The 16,819-nt window shown below is 37.7% G+C and overlaps 1 protein-coding gene across 2 annotated transcripts in view; it reads right to left on the bottom strand.

The window, feature by feature from the left end:
* Positions 1 to 16,819, bottom strand: part of PIKFYVE (phosphoinositide kinase, FYVE-type zinc finger containing) — a gene marked incomplete at both ends in the record, with an annotated part of 87,627 nt that overhangs the window by 15,481 nt on the left and 55,327 nt on the right. For both annotated transcript variants that reach the window (XM_080933372.1, XM_080933371.1), the window contains 12 exons: positions 1,387 to 1,507; positions 2,544 to 2,681; positions 3,451 to 3,511; positions 4,815 to 4,905; positions 5,400 to 5,554; positions 5,657 to 5,765; positions 6,122 to 6,235; positions 7,748 to 7,926; positions 10,379 to 10,550; positions 11,188 to 11,259; positions 12,551 to 12,651; positions 15,446 to 16,602. In XM_080933372.1, coding sequence (XP_080789498.1) covers positions 1,387 to 1,507; positions 2,544 to 2,681; positions 3,451 to 3,511; positions 4,815 to 4,905; positions 5,400 to 5,554; positions 5,657 to 5,765; positions 6,122 to 6,235; positions 7,748 to 7,926; positions 10,379 to 10,550; positions 11,188 to 11,259; positions 12,551 to 12,651; positions 15,446 to 16,602 — 2,470 coding nt within the window. The remainder of the gene's footprint in view (positions 1 to 1,386; positions 1,508 to 2,543; positions 2,682 to 3,450; positions 3,512 to 4,814; positions 4,906 to 5,399; positions 5,555 to 5,656; positions 5,766 to 6,121; positions 6,236 to 7,747; positions 7,927 to 10,378; positions 10,551 to 11,187; positions 11,260 to 12,550; positions 12,652 to 15,445; positions 16,603 to 16,819) is intronic.

Raw genomic sequence — 16,819 nt, 5'->3', positions numbered from 1 at the left:
CTTTAGATCATAAGGATGAAGACATCCTAATTGGGAGGAGTGTCCCTGACAAGAGGGACAAGTGAGCTCTCTTTCCACCGTGTGAGGACAGCTTGGACAAGGTAGGCCTCAGAGTCTACCCTACAGACATGAGCTTGATCCTCCACCTCCAGGACTGTGAGAAACATGTTTTTATCATTTATAAGCAAACCAAGATATAAAAACTCATTATAGCAGCCTAAACTAAGATACAAATCCTAACAAAACATAGAGGCCTAATTCGGCTAGTACTGGGGCATAAAAGGATCTAGTAAGTTGTCCTCAGAAAAAAAACACAACTTCCAAATTAAAAAAGATGGTGAGAACACAAAGGCCATAGAAAGGAACGAATGACCTGAAGAAACAGACATTGAGACCCCAAGTTGAGAAAAACGAGCCTTTATAAATGACTTCCAAGTAATGTATCCTAAACTGTCTGTGAGTCTCTTCCTGTCTCCTCCCTCAAGACATGGAGGGAGGTGAACAGTCACTAAATAAAAATGTAATTACTACTGAATAAAAACAAAGGTCCATATTAACAAATGAATTGGACAAACCTGTACCACCATAACAAAGGCAGCTTCTGGCCAGACAGATCAACCAGTAGAAAAAGAAACTTTTACAACCATTATGTATTTCTTTCTGGTCTGAGTGACTACAGCATCAAACAATATGAAAACATGCACAGGCCATTTTGTCTCTTATTAATATCCTGTTACAATGAATGCACTCATATATGCCCAACAACATGTCTTTTAGACAAGTGAGTGTGGACTGAAGAGGTGGCTCACATCACTAGCATCCGTATAAAAGGCCAAGTATGACTATACATGTCTGTGACCGCAGTACTAAGGGAGACAGAGACAAGAGGATCACCAGAGTTTACTGGACACCAGCCTAGCTATGGGTTCAGTGAAAGACCTTGTCTCAAAGAAATAAGGTAGAGAGTGATATGACCGAACACCTAACATCTTTCTCTGGCCTCTGTACATAGGTACCTACTTGCATCTACATATATAAGACCACACACACACCACCCCTCACACATACTGCACTCAGACACACATACACACGAGCAAAAGTTTTAAATAAGTTTTAAAAAAAATCAATGGATATAGCACATATCTTTACATAGATACATATATGTTGTGTATGTTTTCATAACTAGTGCCTTTGTGCACTAAACATTAACATTTTCTTCTTCTATTTGCTATGATATAATAATAAAGCATTCTAAAAATTACATGCCAAAAGCTGTATCTTTTACTAGGATGATATAAATTTAGACTTAAACATATTTGCAGATAAACTGATCTAAATAAGTAGGGAATAAGTAGCAAGAATGCCACTTGGTTGTGAAATACTTACAAAGGAAATGGAATGGGATTATAGCTGTTTCCTGGAAGCAAATTAGCAAAAATGGCTTTCATGGTTGATTTTTCCTTCACCTGGCTGTCTGTGGATCCCAGCAAATGCCCGTCAAATACATCTAGGATAAAACATATTCTACTTATACATTAACATTCAGGAAAAACAAAGACTAGAGGTGTCTGTTTCATTTTATTTTCTCTTCAGAATCTAGACAGATATAAACTACGGCTTCCATTTTCTGATCTAAGAAAGCAGCTCTTAGAACATGAAATGGCCAAGAGTGAAATCTACTCAACACTGGTTCAGAGTCATCGTAAGTCCTCACACCTGAAAGTGACATCATCCTGTGTCAGCGCTCTCTTCCGGCCATAGGACCCGTGAGGGAATTACTGTCTGACCATGTGTGAGCTGTCACAGCACTGCTATTCCACCTGAGGAAGGTGCGCTCTGGCTATCACACTGGAGCTTAGCAGCAATGGTAAAGTGACCCAAAGTTTAAAGTAGTTACAGCTTAACGAAAAAACAAGGAAAGAGAGAATGGGTTTTGTAATGTAAATGTTTGTTTAAAAAAAAAAACTGGCAAAAATTTCTTAACCTTAAAAAGCAATAATAATACACTTTACATACTTTAAGAAAGATGCTCCCCAAAAGGTAGATAACTTGGAATAATACTGTCTTACTAGAAAATTTACATATACAAAGTGATGCATGTCAAATAATACTACTAACAAAAGGGGGACAAAATGAAAGGCTTTGTTTAAAAAGGTACTTTAAAATACTTCATCATTTATGTGCATGAGTGTTTTGCCTGTGGGTGTATGTGTGCACCACATGCTTGACTGGTATCCAAGGAGAAGTGTCAGAAGAGCAAGTCAAATTCCCTGGAACAGGAATTACAAACAGTTGTTAGCTAACCAGTGGAATCTGGGAATCAAACCCAGTCCTCTAGAAGAGCAGCAGGTGCTCTAAACCACTGAGCCATCTCTTTAGCCCCTCAAAACTGTGCTTTAACCAAAAATAAAATAACAATTCTAAAGAATAAGGAAGCATTATGTCAAAGAAATTAGCCATGTTTCTCTTTTTCAGAGACATGTATAAAGCAAGGAATAATCTCAGTCTTAGATTCGATGAATAAAACACGGCCCACACCTTACCTTCGGAGCCACTGGCTGTATCTAGGTCTGAGGGCCCTCCCACTGACTGCTCAGCCAGGGCCTCAGGAGGAGTGGGCAGCTGGAGATGGGTGGAGCTTGTGGAGCTCTGGCTGGACAGGGTTGTCAAGAAGCGATCCTCTAAAGAAACACAATCTTAAATGAGTCATTAAAACAAAAGTCCATGTCACCGAATTAATGCTCACAATGTTTTTTAAATGCAAAATCATTTATTTCTACTTGTAAAAATAGAAATTTTACCTCTTCAAAAATTATACAGGTCATGTAACTCATGTCATAAAAATTGACACAAAAATCCAGAAAGATTATATGACTTAACCACAATCAAATTTTGGTGACAAACTATGTCAACCAATTCTGACCTCTACCCAACAATGCTACATTGTCTGCCTAAATATTACTCAGCTTAACAGAGAATGGAATTAGAACTCTACGGGGAAACTTACACGCTCATCCTAAAAGAGAAAGAAAAATTGTTAAAGTCAGCCTACGTACATTTCCCCAGCTCCAAGATATCATCAAGTTATTGAAGAAAGAAATCCTAAATCTAAAAAATAATTTACTGATGTAAAATATAAGTTAAGCATGCTAAGATGGACCTTGCCAGAGAATAGCGGGGCTGACCAGCATACGCAGGAGAGAGTTGATGTCAGGCTTTGTTCTTTTCCTACTGGCAGCCCTCAACCTGTTGTATGCGTTCCTCACATCCTAGTTTATGTTCTGATAGCACACTGTGTAACAGTCTCAGACCAGTAAGAATTATAAATGTTATACAGAAGAGGAAAATGACTATGGACAAGTGTATTAGGAAATAACATTAACATTAGCAGTTAAAAGCAGTTACAGAGCAAAAACGGTCCTTAAAGGCAAGAGCAATAGGTCACCATACCTTTTTCTCCGTTGTGAAGTCCTGGAGAAATATTCCTTGGAGATGTGTCCATTGCACTTATCTATAGAGAAATAATAAATAAGCTACTCTTAGTATGCATTTTTAAAATCCTATTTTAAAAATAATCTAACCCTGTGAATCTTGAAATTTTTGAACTTAGGATCTGCTTCCTCTAAACTACCTCTTAATAATTTAAAGTAGCTCTTACCACTGTAATAAAGCCTGAATACATTCTTAAATGGCATTTACTGTTCACTTAAAACAACTCTATTTATATAAACATACACATAAGAACTACCTGAAGAGTAAAGCTATTTTCTAAATGAAAACAAATGAAAAGCAGTAATGAAGAGTATCACTGCTTCACGTTGTCAGAATATCTTCGATGTCTGCGTAACTGTAAGACAGCTAGATTCTGTATTTACTCTGAGAAGTATTACTACACCAGCAAGCCTGGCTTTAAACAGATACAGTTTATAAAGAGAAACCGTCAGACACGGATCCATACTTTGAGAATATTGCTCTCTTGAGTTTGTCAAGTAAGATTACTCATCTCTTACAATCCATCCACTGAGCCTTCTCAGGTCCAATCACCCATGGACAACAGTTCCACAGAGAATTCAGTTAGGACTCATTTCTTATTCAGTAAAGATTACCATACCACAGAGATCTTTATTTGTACCTTACATAAATAACCCACTTTTATCACCCACTCTATCACCAAAATTCTCTTTTCTTTTAGGGTTCTCTACAATCTTCTAATAGTCAACAAATAGTCATAAATCCTTATGAGTACATGTGTTTTTCATATGACTCTGTATTTTCTATCAGTTTCTTTTTAACCAGGCAAATTTTTTATGAAATTGTTAACTATAGCCTGTTCATAAATGCATGGCATGTAACCTAGAAAAATGCCTAAACCAAAAAAGGCACTCAAAACAATTTATCAAAAGGCCGTGCAACAGAATTTCAAGTCAATTTTCTGCTTCCCAAAAGCAGATCACCAACTGGGTGATAATGTATTTTCAAGCTCAGGTCTATAGAACTATACTCAAAAAGTCTCACACTAGGCACATAAAGGTGCATATACATACATGTAGGCAGAAGCTCTCAGAACCCAGAGTTCTTCAGGTTGTATCTTCTATACTGTCTCAGGTAGAGTAGCCTTTTTACAAATGCTCAAATAAATTAATTACTACCAATTAAAATAATATGTTATAAACTATAAAAGTAATCCAGATCATGTCCCTGAAAATTCACACGAGAGAAAACTTTATGCATTAAACTACTAATCCTAAGTTTTAGAAATGGAATTAACTACATTTCTATCAATGAAACAGCAAAGACAATGCTACACTTGTTACCTTGCTTTCTTCACCTTGTCTTAGTCTCCCAGGACTGGGAGGAACCGAAGGCCTCTTTCTACCTTTTTCCTGCTGGAAAAGGTCCTGCAACCTAAAGCCACAGGCAAAAAGGACATGGTTTTGTTTTCAGTACCGTAAATTATACTTATAGACTTTAAGTTGTACATAGTCACTACTGAATTATTATGACAGCCAAAGGTCATCATGCACAGCACACTGAACTGGTTCAGTCTTACTTAGTGGCATACACATTTGAAACAGCAATGAGAGTGATTTCTGCTTATCTTAACAAACTATGTAAAGGCTGCGGTATGTTTTAAAGGATGATCAAAGGCCAAAAAAACAAACAAAACAAAACTTTATAACTAAAATAATGGAGCATCTATAACCAATAAGGATATTTAAATTTAAAAGTCTGGGATTAGGGATTTAGCTAAGTAGCAAAGCAAAGTATTTTAGCAAAGTATTTCCTAACAAATGCACTCATTGCCTTGGTTTGGTCCCTAGAAACAGAAAATAAATTTTGAAATACAATGGCAGAACAAATTTGGCAAAGCTGTCAACAAAAACCTGACAAAGCCATACCTGCTGTTCCACGCTTGGAGCACCTCACAGAGGCTTTGCTTCTTGGCAATGAGTGACTCAAAAATGGACTGCAGTTGCTGAGGGGTATCCACAGAGGAAGACATAAGCCTTGCTTGCATCTTCTCGGTCCAGGTCTTAAACTCACCCTCTTCCATCTGGAAGACAACAGATCCAAGTTTGGTAAGCTGAGACACCACAGAGACAGAAGGGTTTCTAGGAAACAGCAGCTCACAGTTTTCTATAAATGAAACAATTACCTCCTTTTGTGCAAAGATATCTTCCATCTTTTCCTCTCTAGTTTTGCTAAATGTATCTGTTTTCAGGGATGCAAGTCTTTCATCAACAGCTAGGTACACCTGTGAAACCCTAAATGTGATGGAAGAGCACCACACGTTAGGAGCTGAAGTCAAACTAGTTCACAGAAACTAGGGGGAACCACATCTTATATAAAACTGTAGCTAAACTGAATTCTCAGCAAAAATCATTTGGAATTTCGCAAAGCAAAACAAGGCAACGAAGCATTTACTTCAAATTTTTAAGCTGTTTTAGAGGTATTCACCTACATTACTTGAACTTTTCTTTTTCACACTGAGTACATACTATCTATACTTAGAAAAGAAAAATTACTCATATTTCAACAGAAGTGTTAACCTGATACTAAATTACCACGGATTACAAACATGACCAAGCAAAAATGAATGACCAAAACAACTAAAACCTACTTCTGAAAAAAGTCCTTGAGATCCTGAAGAAGAGACACCTTCAGTGGGGCTTGACGCTTAATGAATATTTTTGGTAGTGGAACACATACTTCAAGAAGCCGAATAGGAGAGTAACTGAGGAAAAACAAAAACAGTAACAGGAAAAAATGAAAACTATTTTAATAATTTATACAGAGCATATACATATGTATGCAAATGATCAATTAAATTCTAATGAGTATAAGAGAAAATAATGTCTTCTATAAAATTAAGTTTCATAACGACTAAAAAAGAGTAACTTTCAATCACCAGAAGTATCTTTCCCAATACTGAGAGGATTTTGTTTTATCCTTGCACTGTGATGCTCTTATTTCTCTCTGTGAGGAGCCATCTGCTATAAAAACAGCAGTGACTTCAATGCAAGCTTTTGCTGTGGATCTGAAGAAACATAAATAAAGTTTAAAAGGTACTGATTAACTCCCAGCTCTTGAGGGTTTTACATATGTCTTCACTTCCCTTCCACCTGAGGTATAGACCAGTAAATGCTTTACCCAACTAACCTACATCCTACATGTATGGTTAAAAGCCTTTGCTTTAAAAAGAAAATATGTTCTAATTAATAAATATTTCATGAGTATATTGTATGAGATACAGTTTTAAGTGCCTAGAATACAGCATCAAAATTACTGCCCTCATGACTTAGGAATGATGAAATGTGGCTGATAAACAACGGAAATACTTAAGTGTCTTTATCGGAGCTCTATGGAAGAAAATAATGAAGGCAGACTAAAGCACGGAGGACCTGACAGGTAAGGAAACAACAGTGGGCATCTGAGGAAGCAGCAGCTGAGAAGGAAGGATAAGTGCAAGGCTCCCAGGTGGGCACAAACCTGGCACAGCAGAGGGCAGGCCAGAGCCAGAGAGGCCCCAGCAGAATGACTGAGCAATAGGAGGTGAGAACACAGGCCTTGGGTAACCAGAGGTTGTAAAGATTTGTAAGCCAGAAAGTGGATTCTGGCCTCTACTTGGCAAACCAGATACCTGTGGAATTTCTAGAGCATAGTAGGGAACAGCTGATTTTCCTGTAACAGGGTCACTGCTGACTGCTGAACAGAGCTGAGAACCAGCTACAGGAGTAAGGCTTAGGGAGTCTGCCCAGAGCTACTGAGATAACGCCCTGCTAAAACAGAAGAGGCGTAGCCACAGTGGCAATGCCAAGGGCAGTGAGGTCTTGGCAGTTTCTGAGGACAGAGCTTGAGTCGTTCTCACATTAGACACTGAAACGGTGAGTTTGATCCCGTGAACGTGGAATAACTAATATCTCAACAAAATTCTCAGACTTTCAGATGCCAAAACAATGGCCAAGGGTGAGTCAGGAAGCAGAGAATCAACCAGTGCTCCATGATTCCCAGGGGTGACATTTCCACGGGTGAGATATACAAGATTATTTTCCTGGCTTCTAATAGAGTAACAATGCTACTTAGTTCTTGAGATAAAGGGTAACTAACACTGAAAGCTCCTAAAGTATAGCCCTCTGCTTTTGCAAGGTTAGAGAGGGGAGGACATACATGCCCACATTCAACAGTGGAAGTGCTCTATCTATAAGGAATGTGATAACACAATACAACAATCCCTTTGCCTACTTACCTGAAAGATGCCACCATCTGATTATAAGAGAAATACTGGTGATAATCATGGTGGATAGAGTGACCGCAGGGCTCAGCATTGGCTCTGCGTGTGTACTGGTGGCCATAAAATCGAAGTTCAAGGTACTTTGCGAATGACATAGACCAGGATTCATTTGAAAGAGCAACTACTGGTGTTACCTAAAGTTTAGGGGGAAAAGTAATAAATGACAGACTTAAGAATATCACCTTTGAAAGATGCATCTCTATTTTTCAAGACAAACAACATATTCTGACTGAAGGGGAAATAAACTCTTCACGCTGGATTTGACTGGGAGAATGAGAAGAGCAGCTGCAGTGGGCCCAGGCACCGCCAATCTGCCTGCACGCTGCTTACTTTCCTCCTTTAAACTTTTTAAACAGCCACAGGCCCAAGGTCACAGACTGCCCTGGTCCCGGCTGACTGGCATTTGAGAGAGATAGGTCTTCCTTATCAGCACACTCCGAAACAGTCATAAAGTACTCCCTTAGAATAAAATCAGTAATGGTAGGCAATGAATGACCCATCAAAAAGCAATGGTCATTTTACCATACTTCCTTCCAAATCAGGTGCGTTCATTTACATACTTTCAACAACAGTAACTGAAAATACCAACTCCCTCATTTTCCTACCAACCCTACCAGTTAATCATCTTTGAAATGTTATTTCTTTTTTTAAAAAGGCATTTTCTCATTTCATTTACATTTGGATTCATTTATGCTTCAACTACATTAATGAATACATTTTATTGCATATTTACTGCCCATTGTATTAAATTACTTTCTTGTCACCTTTGCCCACTTTTTCTACTACCGTGCTTACAAAATTCAATACTACATTTTCCTAAGCTAGAAGTTTTTATTATGTGTATAACACTTTTTTATATGTATAACCACATAATTTTTTAAAAAATCTTAAATGCATAAACCAAAGCATGGAAAACAGACTAAAATTTAACTATTTACTTAATTTAACTGTCAGTTGTGTCACCTTTAGAGTCACCGGAGACCACTGAAAAACACAGATATTTACATTACAATACCTAATAATGGCAAATTGTTAATGTTGTTAGGAAGCAGCGATGAAAATAATTTAATGGTTGGGGGCAACCACAACATGAGGAACTGTATTAAAGGGTCACAGCATTAGAATAGTTGAGAACCACTAATCTTTAGAGTTCACAACAAAATGGGACCAAGATCAAAAGACCTATGGGTATGAAAATAAGGCTGGGACCTAGCTTAATGGTAAAGCACTTGCCTAGCATGTATAGCCTGATATCCACTAACACACACAGAAAGTATAGAAGACTCTGATGACTACAAAGGACTACAGGCCAATAAGCCCCCAGCTCATAAAGAACACTAACGTCCCCATTCTCAAGAGCTATACGAACAAACACACTTTTATGTACAATTCTCATGCTTTCCAATCTCACTTCAAAATACATCAAAATAATAATGAAGGCATATTCACTTAAATCTGAAGAGTGTATATGTAAGGTGTCATAGGAACTGAAGAGATGGGTCGGCAGTTAAAAGAGTACTGGCTGTTATTTCAGAGGGTCCAGGGTTTGATCCAAGCATCTGCACCATGTTTCACAACCACTTGTAACTACAGTTTCTGGGGATTCAACACCCTTTTCTGGTCTTCTTGGACACTAAGCACACATATGGTACACAAACATACATGCAGGCAAACGTTCATACATATAAAAATAAAAGTAAATTTAAACCACACACCACACACACACACACACACACACACACACACACACACATCCCATAAGACTGGTGCTGGAGAGATACCTTAGCAGTTAATACTCCACATAACAACCACCTCAACTCCAGTCCCAGGGATCTAAAGCCCTCATTTATCCTACTCACGTACATACAAAGTTAGCCACACAATATACACACACAATTAAACACACATACACATACACACATGTATATATTAATTTATATAAATAAATAAATTGTAAACCTAAACCTATGCTACTTCTCCAAAGATAGATTGAGCCCACTTGATAAAAGCCAAGCAAATAAAAAAAAAAATATCACAACACTGACATCTAATAATTTTTTCAGAGTTAGAAGAGACATGCCCATGTCATTTTTGTAAGACTGATATAAGAACTTATATAAACCTTTTTCAACAAAGCCTCATCTACATTTTTTTCAGAAGTTGTTGATAAAGACTCAGATTTGTTAGGGAAATAGCTTAATACACTGTAGTTACTGCTTTATAAGTCTATTTCCTTCTCTGCAAGTCATTCCTTATTCTCTTTCTATTCCTAAGGTGCAAAATAGTACCTAGAACACAGAAAGAACTGTCTGCTAAATTAACATTTAGTTATTTATCATTATATATGTTATCAAAATATTATTTCAATATGCTTCTTGGACAAGGCATACACATTATACGTAATGCCATATATTCCTTCAGTAAAGTTTTAAAACATATTAGGTTAAGCATATAGCACAAGAAGGTTATGTGAAGATCAGAATGACAAATAACAAAGTTCAAAACCCTACTGAGTGTACATCCCCCAAAGACTTGTCTACAAGCAGCAAGAAATGTCACAGGAGATACATCAGGAGCAGCACATACTTGTTTGCAGACTCTGCACCAGGAATACGTGAGGATTGTATGTTGGTATCCAGGCACTGGAGAATCCAGCTCCTTCAGGATTATCTGTACACATCCTTGGCCATGAACAAAGCGTCGAATGTGATGCACCATGGGGGTATCACAGAACATGCTAGGACACTGGTAAGAAGACCTGGATAAACAGGAGAATCTCTCTCACATTAAATATGAAACAGTCCACATAGCAAGTGCTGAATGATCACAGCCACAACCAAGACAGTTCAGCAGCAGCTCTAGGATAACACCAGCAGTGCACAATCTGAACAGGATGCACTGCTTAGAGCTGTCTAAAACTGAAGCATGGTGACAGTTCCCACTTGTCATACAGTTTCTAACATCCAACTCCAAACAACAGTAAAACCAGACATTTCTAAGGACGATACTCCCTCCCTGCAAAAGGAGCTGGTAACAGTTAATCACTCATTCCATACTGTGAAACTTAACTGGAAACACCAATAAAACTTAAACTGGAAGTGTATAAAAATAACACAAGTGCTCCCAGTAAAGTATAAAACAGACTATGTCATTGTAAAGATGTACTCTGACATGTGGTATAAATATGAGAACCATCAATACCTGATACTCAATGCAAAATGTTTAGCTTGCAATCTTGAAGTTCAAAACTGAATAATAATCCAGCTCTTGGGAGGCAGATCTCTGTGAGCCAGACCAGCCTAGTCTACAGAGCTAGTTCCAGGCCAGCCAGGGCTATATAGAGAGACATTTTCTCAACAGCATAATAAATCATAAAGGAAGAAATCGGTTTTTACCTGAAACAGTATCTTTCTAAAAATATTCCCAGTGTAAGGTCATTCTTTCCATAAAACTCCATTGTTACAATCCTAAAAGAAGAGATGATTTCTTAAAAACATGAAACATTACCAGCAAGACCATATTCAAATTATTAAATATGCCTATGATGAAGTACTGAAGAAAAACACATCTGATGGTGCTGTGGAATAGGTTTTACCTCATCCTGTCAAACAAGTACAGACTAGCCTTAACACAGCATTGTTTCTACTCCTATTCCATTAGTATCTTAAAAATCATTTAATGAGAATGTATCAACTATAAAATAAATTGAATAAAACTGACTTGCATTAGGAAGAGGTAAAATCATCTTTCAGTTTCAATCCCTATCAACACTGGGGAGAAAAAAAATGACAGTGCCCTTCTGTCCTCTAGTCACTGAGTATGGAAAACAGTTCTCACTCTCATTAAGAGCCAATTCCTAACTGTACCTAACTCACAACTAACCAAAATTAGAGAGTCTGCACGTATGCATGTTGAAATCTGTATCCTTAGTATTACCTAAGGAAGCCATTAATTTCTAAAGGGAAAAACCTACAAATTTTCAGAAAGTCATGCTTAAAGTTGTCCTGCAACTACACAAGTTTCTAGAAAAATCTTGTTGTTGGAAAGAAATATTTTACTATGGAGGTAACACTAGCAAAAGCAAACAGACAACAGTGAGAAAGGAGTGGAGCTGAGCACCAGCATCCAGGCACGCTTCCATGCTGTCTGCGACCAGTTACTTCATCTCTAGCTCCTGGGACTTTCCCTGCCATGACAGACTGACTGTATCCTTGAACTATGCGCCAAATAACCCTTTCTCCTCTAAGTTGCTTTTGCAGATAATTTTTTAACACAACAACAAAAATCTAAGAAATGCATGTAAGGTCTTTATGACTATCATTAGAAATATTACAACATTATAAAATGTGTTTGTCTCTATAAATTTACTTAGATGTTTGTAAGAACACACTAATGAGACAAAAAGTAGGAGAGCTCAGTGACAGAACTACCAACAATAAGAAAAAAGGCTGACTGTTCTTATAAAACTTATGCAAAAGGAAAATTTGCCTTAATCTGTACATGTTATAATCAAAATGTAGATTCTGTGTCTCAAAAACCAGCTTTTGTAATATAAACATTTTTCTTTCTTCTCTCAGGGTTTTTTCATTCTTAAGATACAATTATTCATCCATGAACAAACACATTCACAGTTAACTCATAAGTTTAATATCCTATCAACTGACAGTTGACCGTCAACGTGTCAGAACTAAAGCAGGCATTATTTGTATGTTGCTGGAATTCCACAACTAGGTTGAATAGTGCAGACGAGCATCCTACCAAGGACTGACACAGGCACTGGGCGCATTGCTGGACTGGGCAGAAGAACTGCTGAAGAGCACGCAGAGCCTCTGGTGGTTAGCAGGATTCAGACAGTCTACCTGCAGAACAAGCCGCACGTGAGCATCTGAGTCGAAACACAGCACGTTCCACTCTTGCTCCTAATCTGTTATCACTGTCGGGTGCTTGTGAAGACTTACAAAAGGCTAACAATAAGAGCAGCTGGGTTTTAAACACAGACTATTTCAGAACTCTAAGCATAAAGGAACTGGGGTTGGAGTGTAACATAAATGAGGCCCTAGTTATACCAACACTGAGCTTGAAAAGGGAAGAGAACAAGTTTGTTTCTTAACAAAAACATTCCATTCTTTCAAAATTGTATTACATTTTGGAAAAACAAATTAGTTAAAATATATTCCTATGAAACAATAGGACCTGACAGATGGATATGGTATCAATCCATTATGTCTAGATATCTAAATTCTAAGATATTTTTCACCTGTGCTTTTTCCTGTTACCTGTTAAAATTCAAGTAGTAGAGGTACATAGGATAAAGTTCCTCCACCATAGATGCCACTCCATCTATCGCACTATGCTAACTATAGAGCCACTCAGACCACATGGTGGCACATGCACTTGGGAGGTAGAGTCTAGGGGATCAGAAATTTAATGTCCTCAACTAGATCTTGACTCTGATGCCAGCCTATAAGAAACCTGATTTCAAACCAGCAAATACCAAAAAAAGAAAAAAAAAAAAAAAACTACTCTTTTGTTTATTCACTGTTCAAATATACATGCATGCACAGCCACACATATTCATACATACATACACATACAAAGGTGATTGTATTTTCGTTGAAATGATACGCTACAAAAACAAATTAATATAACTTGCTTTTTTTTTTTTTGAGGACATGCTAAAATACATCCAGCCATAGTATTTTATTCTAATATAGCAAAACTTTAAAGTTGTATTTTTTTTAATCATTCATGGAATTAATTCCATTACATGCTTTTTGTAGTTCAGAAGTTATCATGGGTTTTATACAGATCATATATGGGACCAACCTATCCCTTTGACATGGGTTGAATATGAGTGATGCCCATGCCCAAGAATCCTGGATTTAAAGTCTGTTCCTCACCTGGGATGCTATATTAGATGTTCTAGAAACTATAATGTGGGGCTCACATGGAAGTAGGTCACTGGAGGAGTCTCCCTGGAGGCTATATCTTATCGCAGGCCCTTTTATTTCTCTCTGCTTCTTGTCTGTTGTGAAGTAAATAACCTCTGCCAGACTCCAGCTACCATGAATGACCATGAATGATGGAGTCAAGGAGTATGGACTGAAACCTATGAAATCATGAGCTAAAATAAACTCAAATTGCTTAATGTCAAGTATTTGTTACATCTGCATATCATAATGTGATCCTTTTAACTACAAAAAATGTATACAAAAAAGTGTTTCCACAAACACTCTTGTATATATATTCCTACAAGCAAGCATCCTCACACAGATATATTTAAATCATTCAAGAATAGAGAAGCTGGAATCCTGAGTCAAAGGTGTATAAATATACATGTAAATATTCTCATCACTTTCTATAAATTTATACAAAAGCACTCGAAATTTCTTGACTCTCACTATGGTTCTGTGTGTGAGTCTCACAATTGTTTAGCACCAACATTTAGCACTTCCTTGACTAACAGTGAAACTAGATTTCTTTGTATTACAGAACTGCATTACATCTAATAAAAGATTTCTTCATAAGTTTCAATATTAGTAATGTATACATCCACAAGTAAGTCTTCCTTAAACATCCTTAATTTCTGTCTAAACAGATATAGTTAACTAACAATATATAATTTTCACATATATATACACACACACATATGTATATATGTACATACGCACTTTCTTAAAACAAGTCCATATCCAATATCAAATTTCCATCTCTCACAATGACTATTATCAAAATAATAAAGCTAGCTGTAATAGTACAGAGCTATACTTCTAGCATTAAGGAGGTACAGGCAAGATTATAAACTCAAGATCAGCCAGGATCACATGAGACCTGTAAAGATTAGCTTGGTCACCTTGACACAACTCAGAATCAACTGGGAAGAGAGTTTCAATGAAGGGTTATCTACACTGGGTTGGAAGATGGACATATCTGAGTGATTGCCTTAGTTAAAATGTGAAAAGACCCAATCCACTATGGATGGCACCATTCCCTAGCAAAAGGTCCTGAATAAGTACTGAGAAATAGAACTGAGAACAAGCAAGCAGGCAGCATATATGCATTTCTTTCTCTTTGCCCTTAACTGTGGTGTGGTATCTTAAGTTACTTCAAGTTCCTGCTACCTTTATTTGCCTTTATTGATGGGCTGTAAGCCCAGAATTACAAGCTAAATAAACTCTTCCATAAGCTATCTTTTTGTCAGGGTATTTGGTAACAACAACAACTAACACATACACACACATACACACACACACACACACACACACACACACACACACACACACACACACACACACACACAAAACAGAAAAGAAACTAAAACAAAAACAAGACCTATCTTTAAGCACTGGGAAAGTCAAGTGCTACATCATTATCACATATAAGCAATCAGACAAAAACTTTAAACAACTACACACTTTCTCTTAGTTCAGGCACTTCCTACTTTATTACAAGTACATATTAAAATCCAAAATCCCAGTTTTGTAACCTTATGAGCCTAGTTTTCTACTTCATATATAAGCCACCAGACTCAAGAAGAACAGAAATAAACAGAAGAGGAAATATTTAATAAGCCTGTATGTAATTTGTCATTATTTGTTTTAAATCTTGCCTCAGTAATTGTTCAACAGACAAAACATTCTAATGGCGTCTTACCTTTGTTGGCCATAAGACATCATTTGGAATCAATCCCCTCTCTTCATCACTCTCTGTTTTGTTTCCTGATTTGCTACCTGAAGTACATGATGCATCTTTTGAATGGACAAAAGGGTCCAAATGTTTTGACTGAATTCTTCCTCCTCTAGCTCTGTAATCAGCTAGCATTCTACCCAAGCTCTGGCTATCACCGAGATGCTCAGCAATCCTGGTGCTCACTAGTTCATGTGAGGGTAAGACTTGAATAGACTTGGCCTGAACACTGCCATTCATGCCCTGAAGTCCAGAGAGATCTCTGAGCAGCTGTTTCTTCCTCCTGCTCTCCATTTCCTTCACCTCTTTGTTGAGAAGAGGAGACCAGTAAATCTGCTCTGGAAAATAATCTCGAGTTGAACACCTCATCCCCTTTTCAGTTAAAAGGAAAGGTTCACGGAATGTAATAACTGGAGAGATACAGAGGATCACGTCTTTTAACTCCTGTTTAAATGTCAAGGAGTAAGTCTTCCGTTTATCTTCAGAGGAGGTGACTTCCTCAGTAACATACATTCCAGTGTCATCCTGTAGAGGGTCTCTAAAAGCTCTCATCTGGCTTTTGGGATCCTGTTGTTCATCCATTTGCTGTGATGTCTCTGGCTGTTCATTTCCTACAGCATCCTGTGGATCCATATGGAGAGGCAACAATGACTCGGGTACCAATGCAAAGAGAGCACAGGGGATACCTGCTGGGCAAGTGGGGGTGGTGTAATCTTGATGCTTCAAAGAGGCCACAGCCTGTGGAGCACCTTTATTGTCCAGCTCACCCTTCTCAAGCACAATCCTTGATTCCAAGGAAGTGCTATCATCAGAAGACAGAGCATCAGGAGGGCACTCAGAATCCTGGGGAAGGGAGCTGCCACTGACCTGCTCCTGAGAAGTGCCCTCTTCCCCTCGTCCCTCCGTCAGAAAATGGAATGAAGGGCTTTGCATTAATGTTGGAGGCATAGCAAACTCATCCATAAGAAAGGAGATTTCTAGCTGAGAATGATAAGCTACACAGATCATAAATATTAGGATCTCCTTAACACGAGCCAGCTCATAATCAGAGCCTCCTCTGAGCTTGATTGTGCAGCCTAGGTGCTGTGGACAGCCTTCAAAAAACATCAGTGTTTTGGTTTGTTCTACAAATAAACAAAAAAAAAAAAAAAAATTAAGAGATTTAGATGACAATTTAGAGGACCAAATAAAATTTACTACCCACAAAAAAATCCATATAAGAATAAAACCACCTTAAATGTCTCCCTCTTATCCAGTGCTATCAGATATTAACACTTCCCTGAGTAAACAATGATATAGTTAACTAGGAGATGATTCACTCCTCCCTGAGGTCCCCAACTG

This window comes from Micromys minutus (assembly GCF_963924665.1).
Source record: "Micromys minutus genome assembly, chromosome: 19".
Classification (NCBI taxonomy): domain Eukaryota; kingdom Metazoa; phylum Chordata; class Mammalia; order Rodentia; family Muridae; genus Micromys; species Micromys minutus.
The sequence above is the reverse complement of the archived record's forward strand: the minus strand, read 5'-3'. Positions and strand labels throughout refer to the sequence as shown.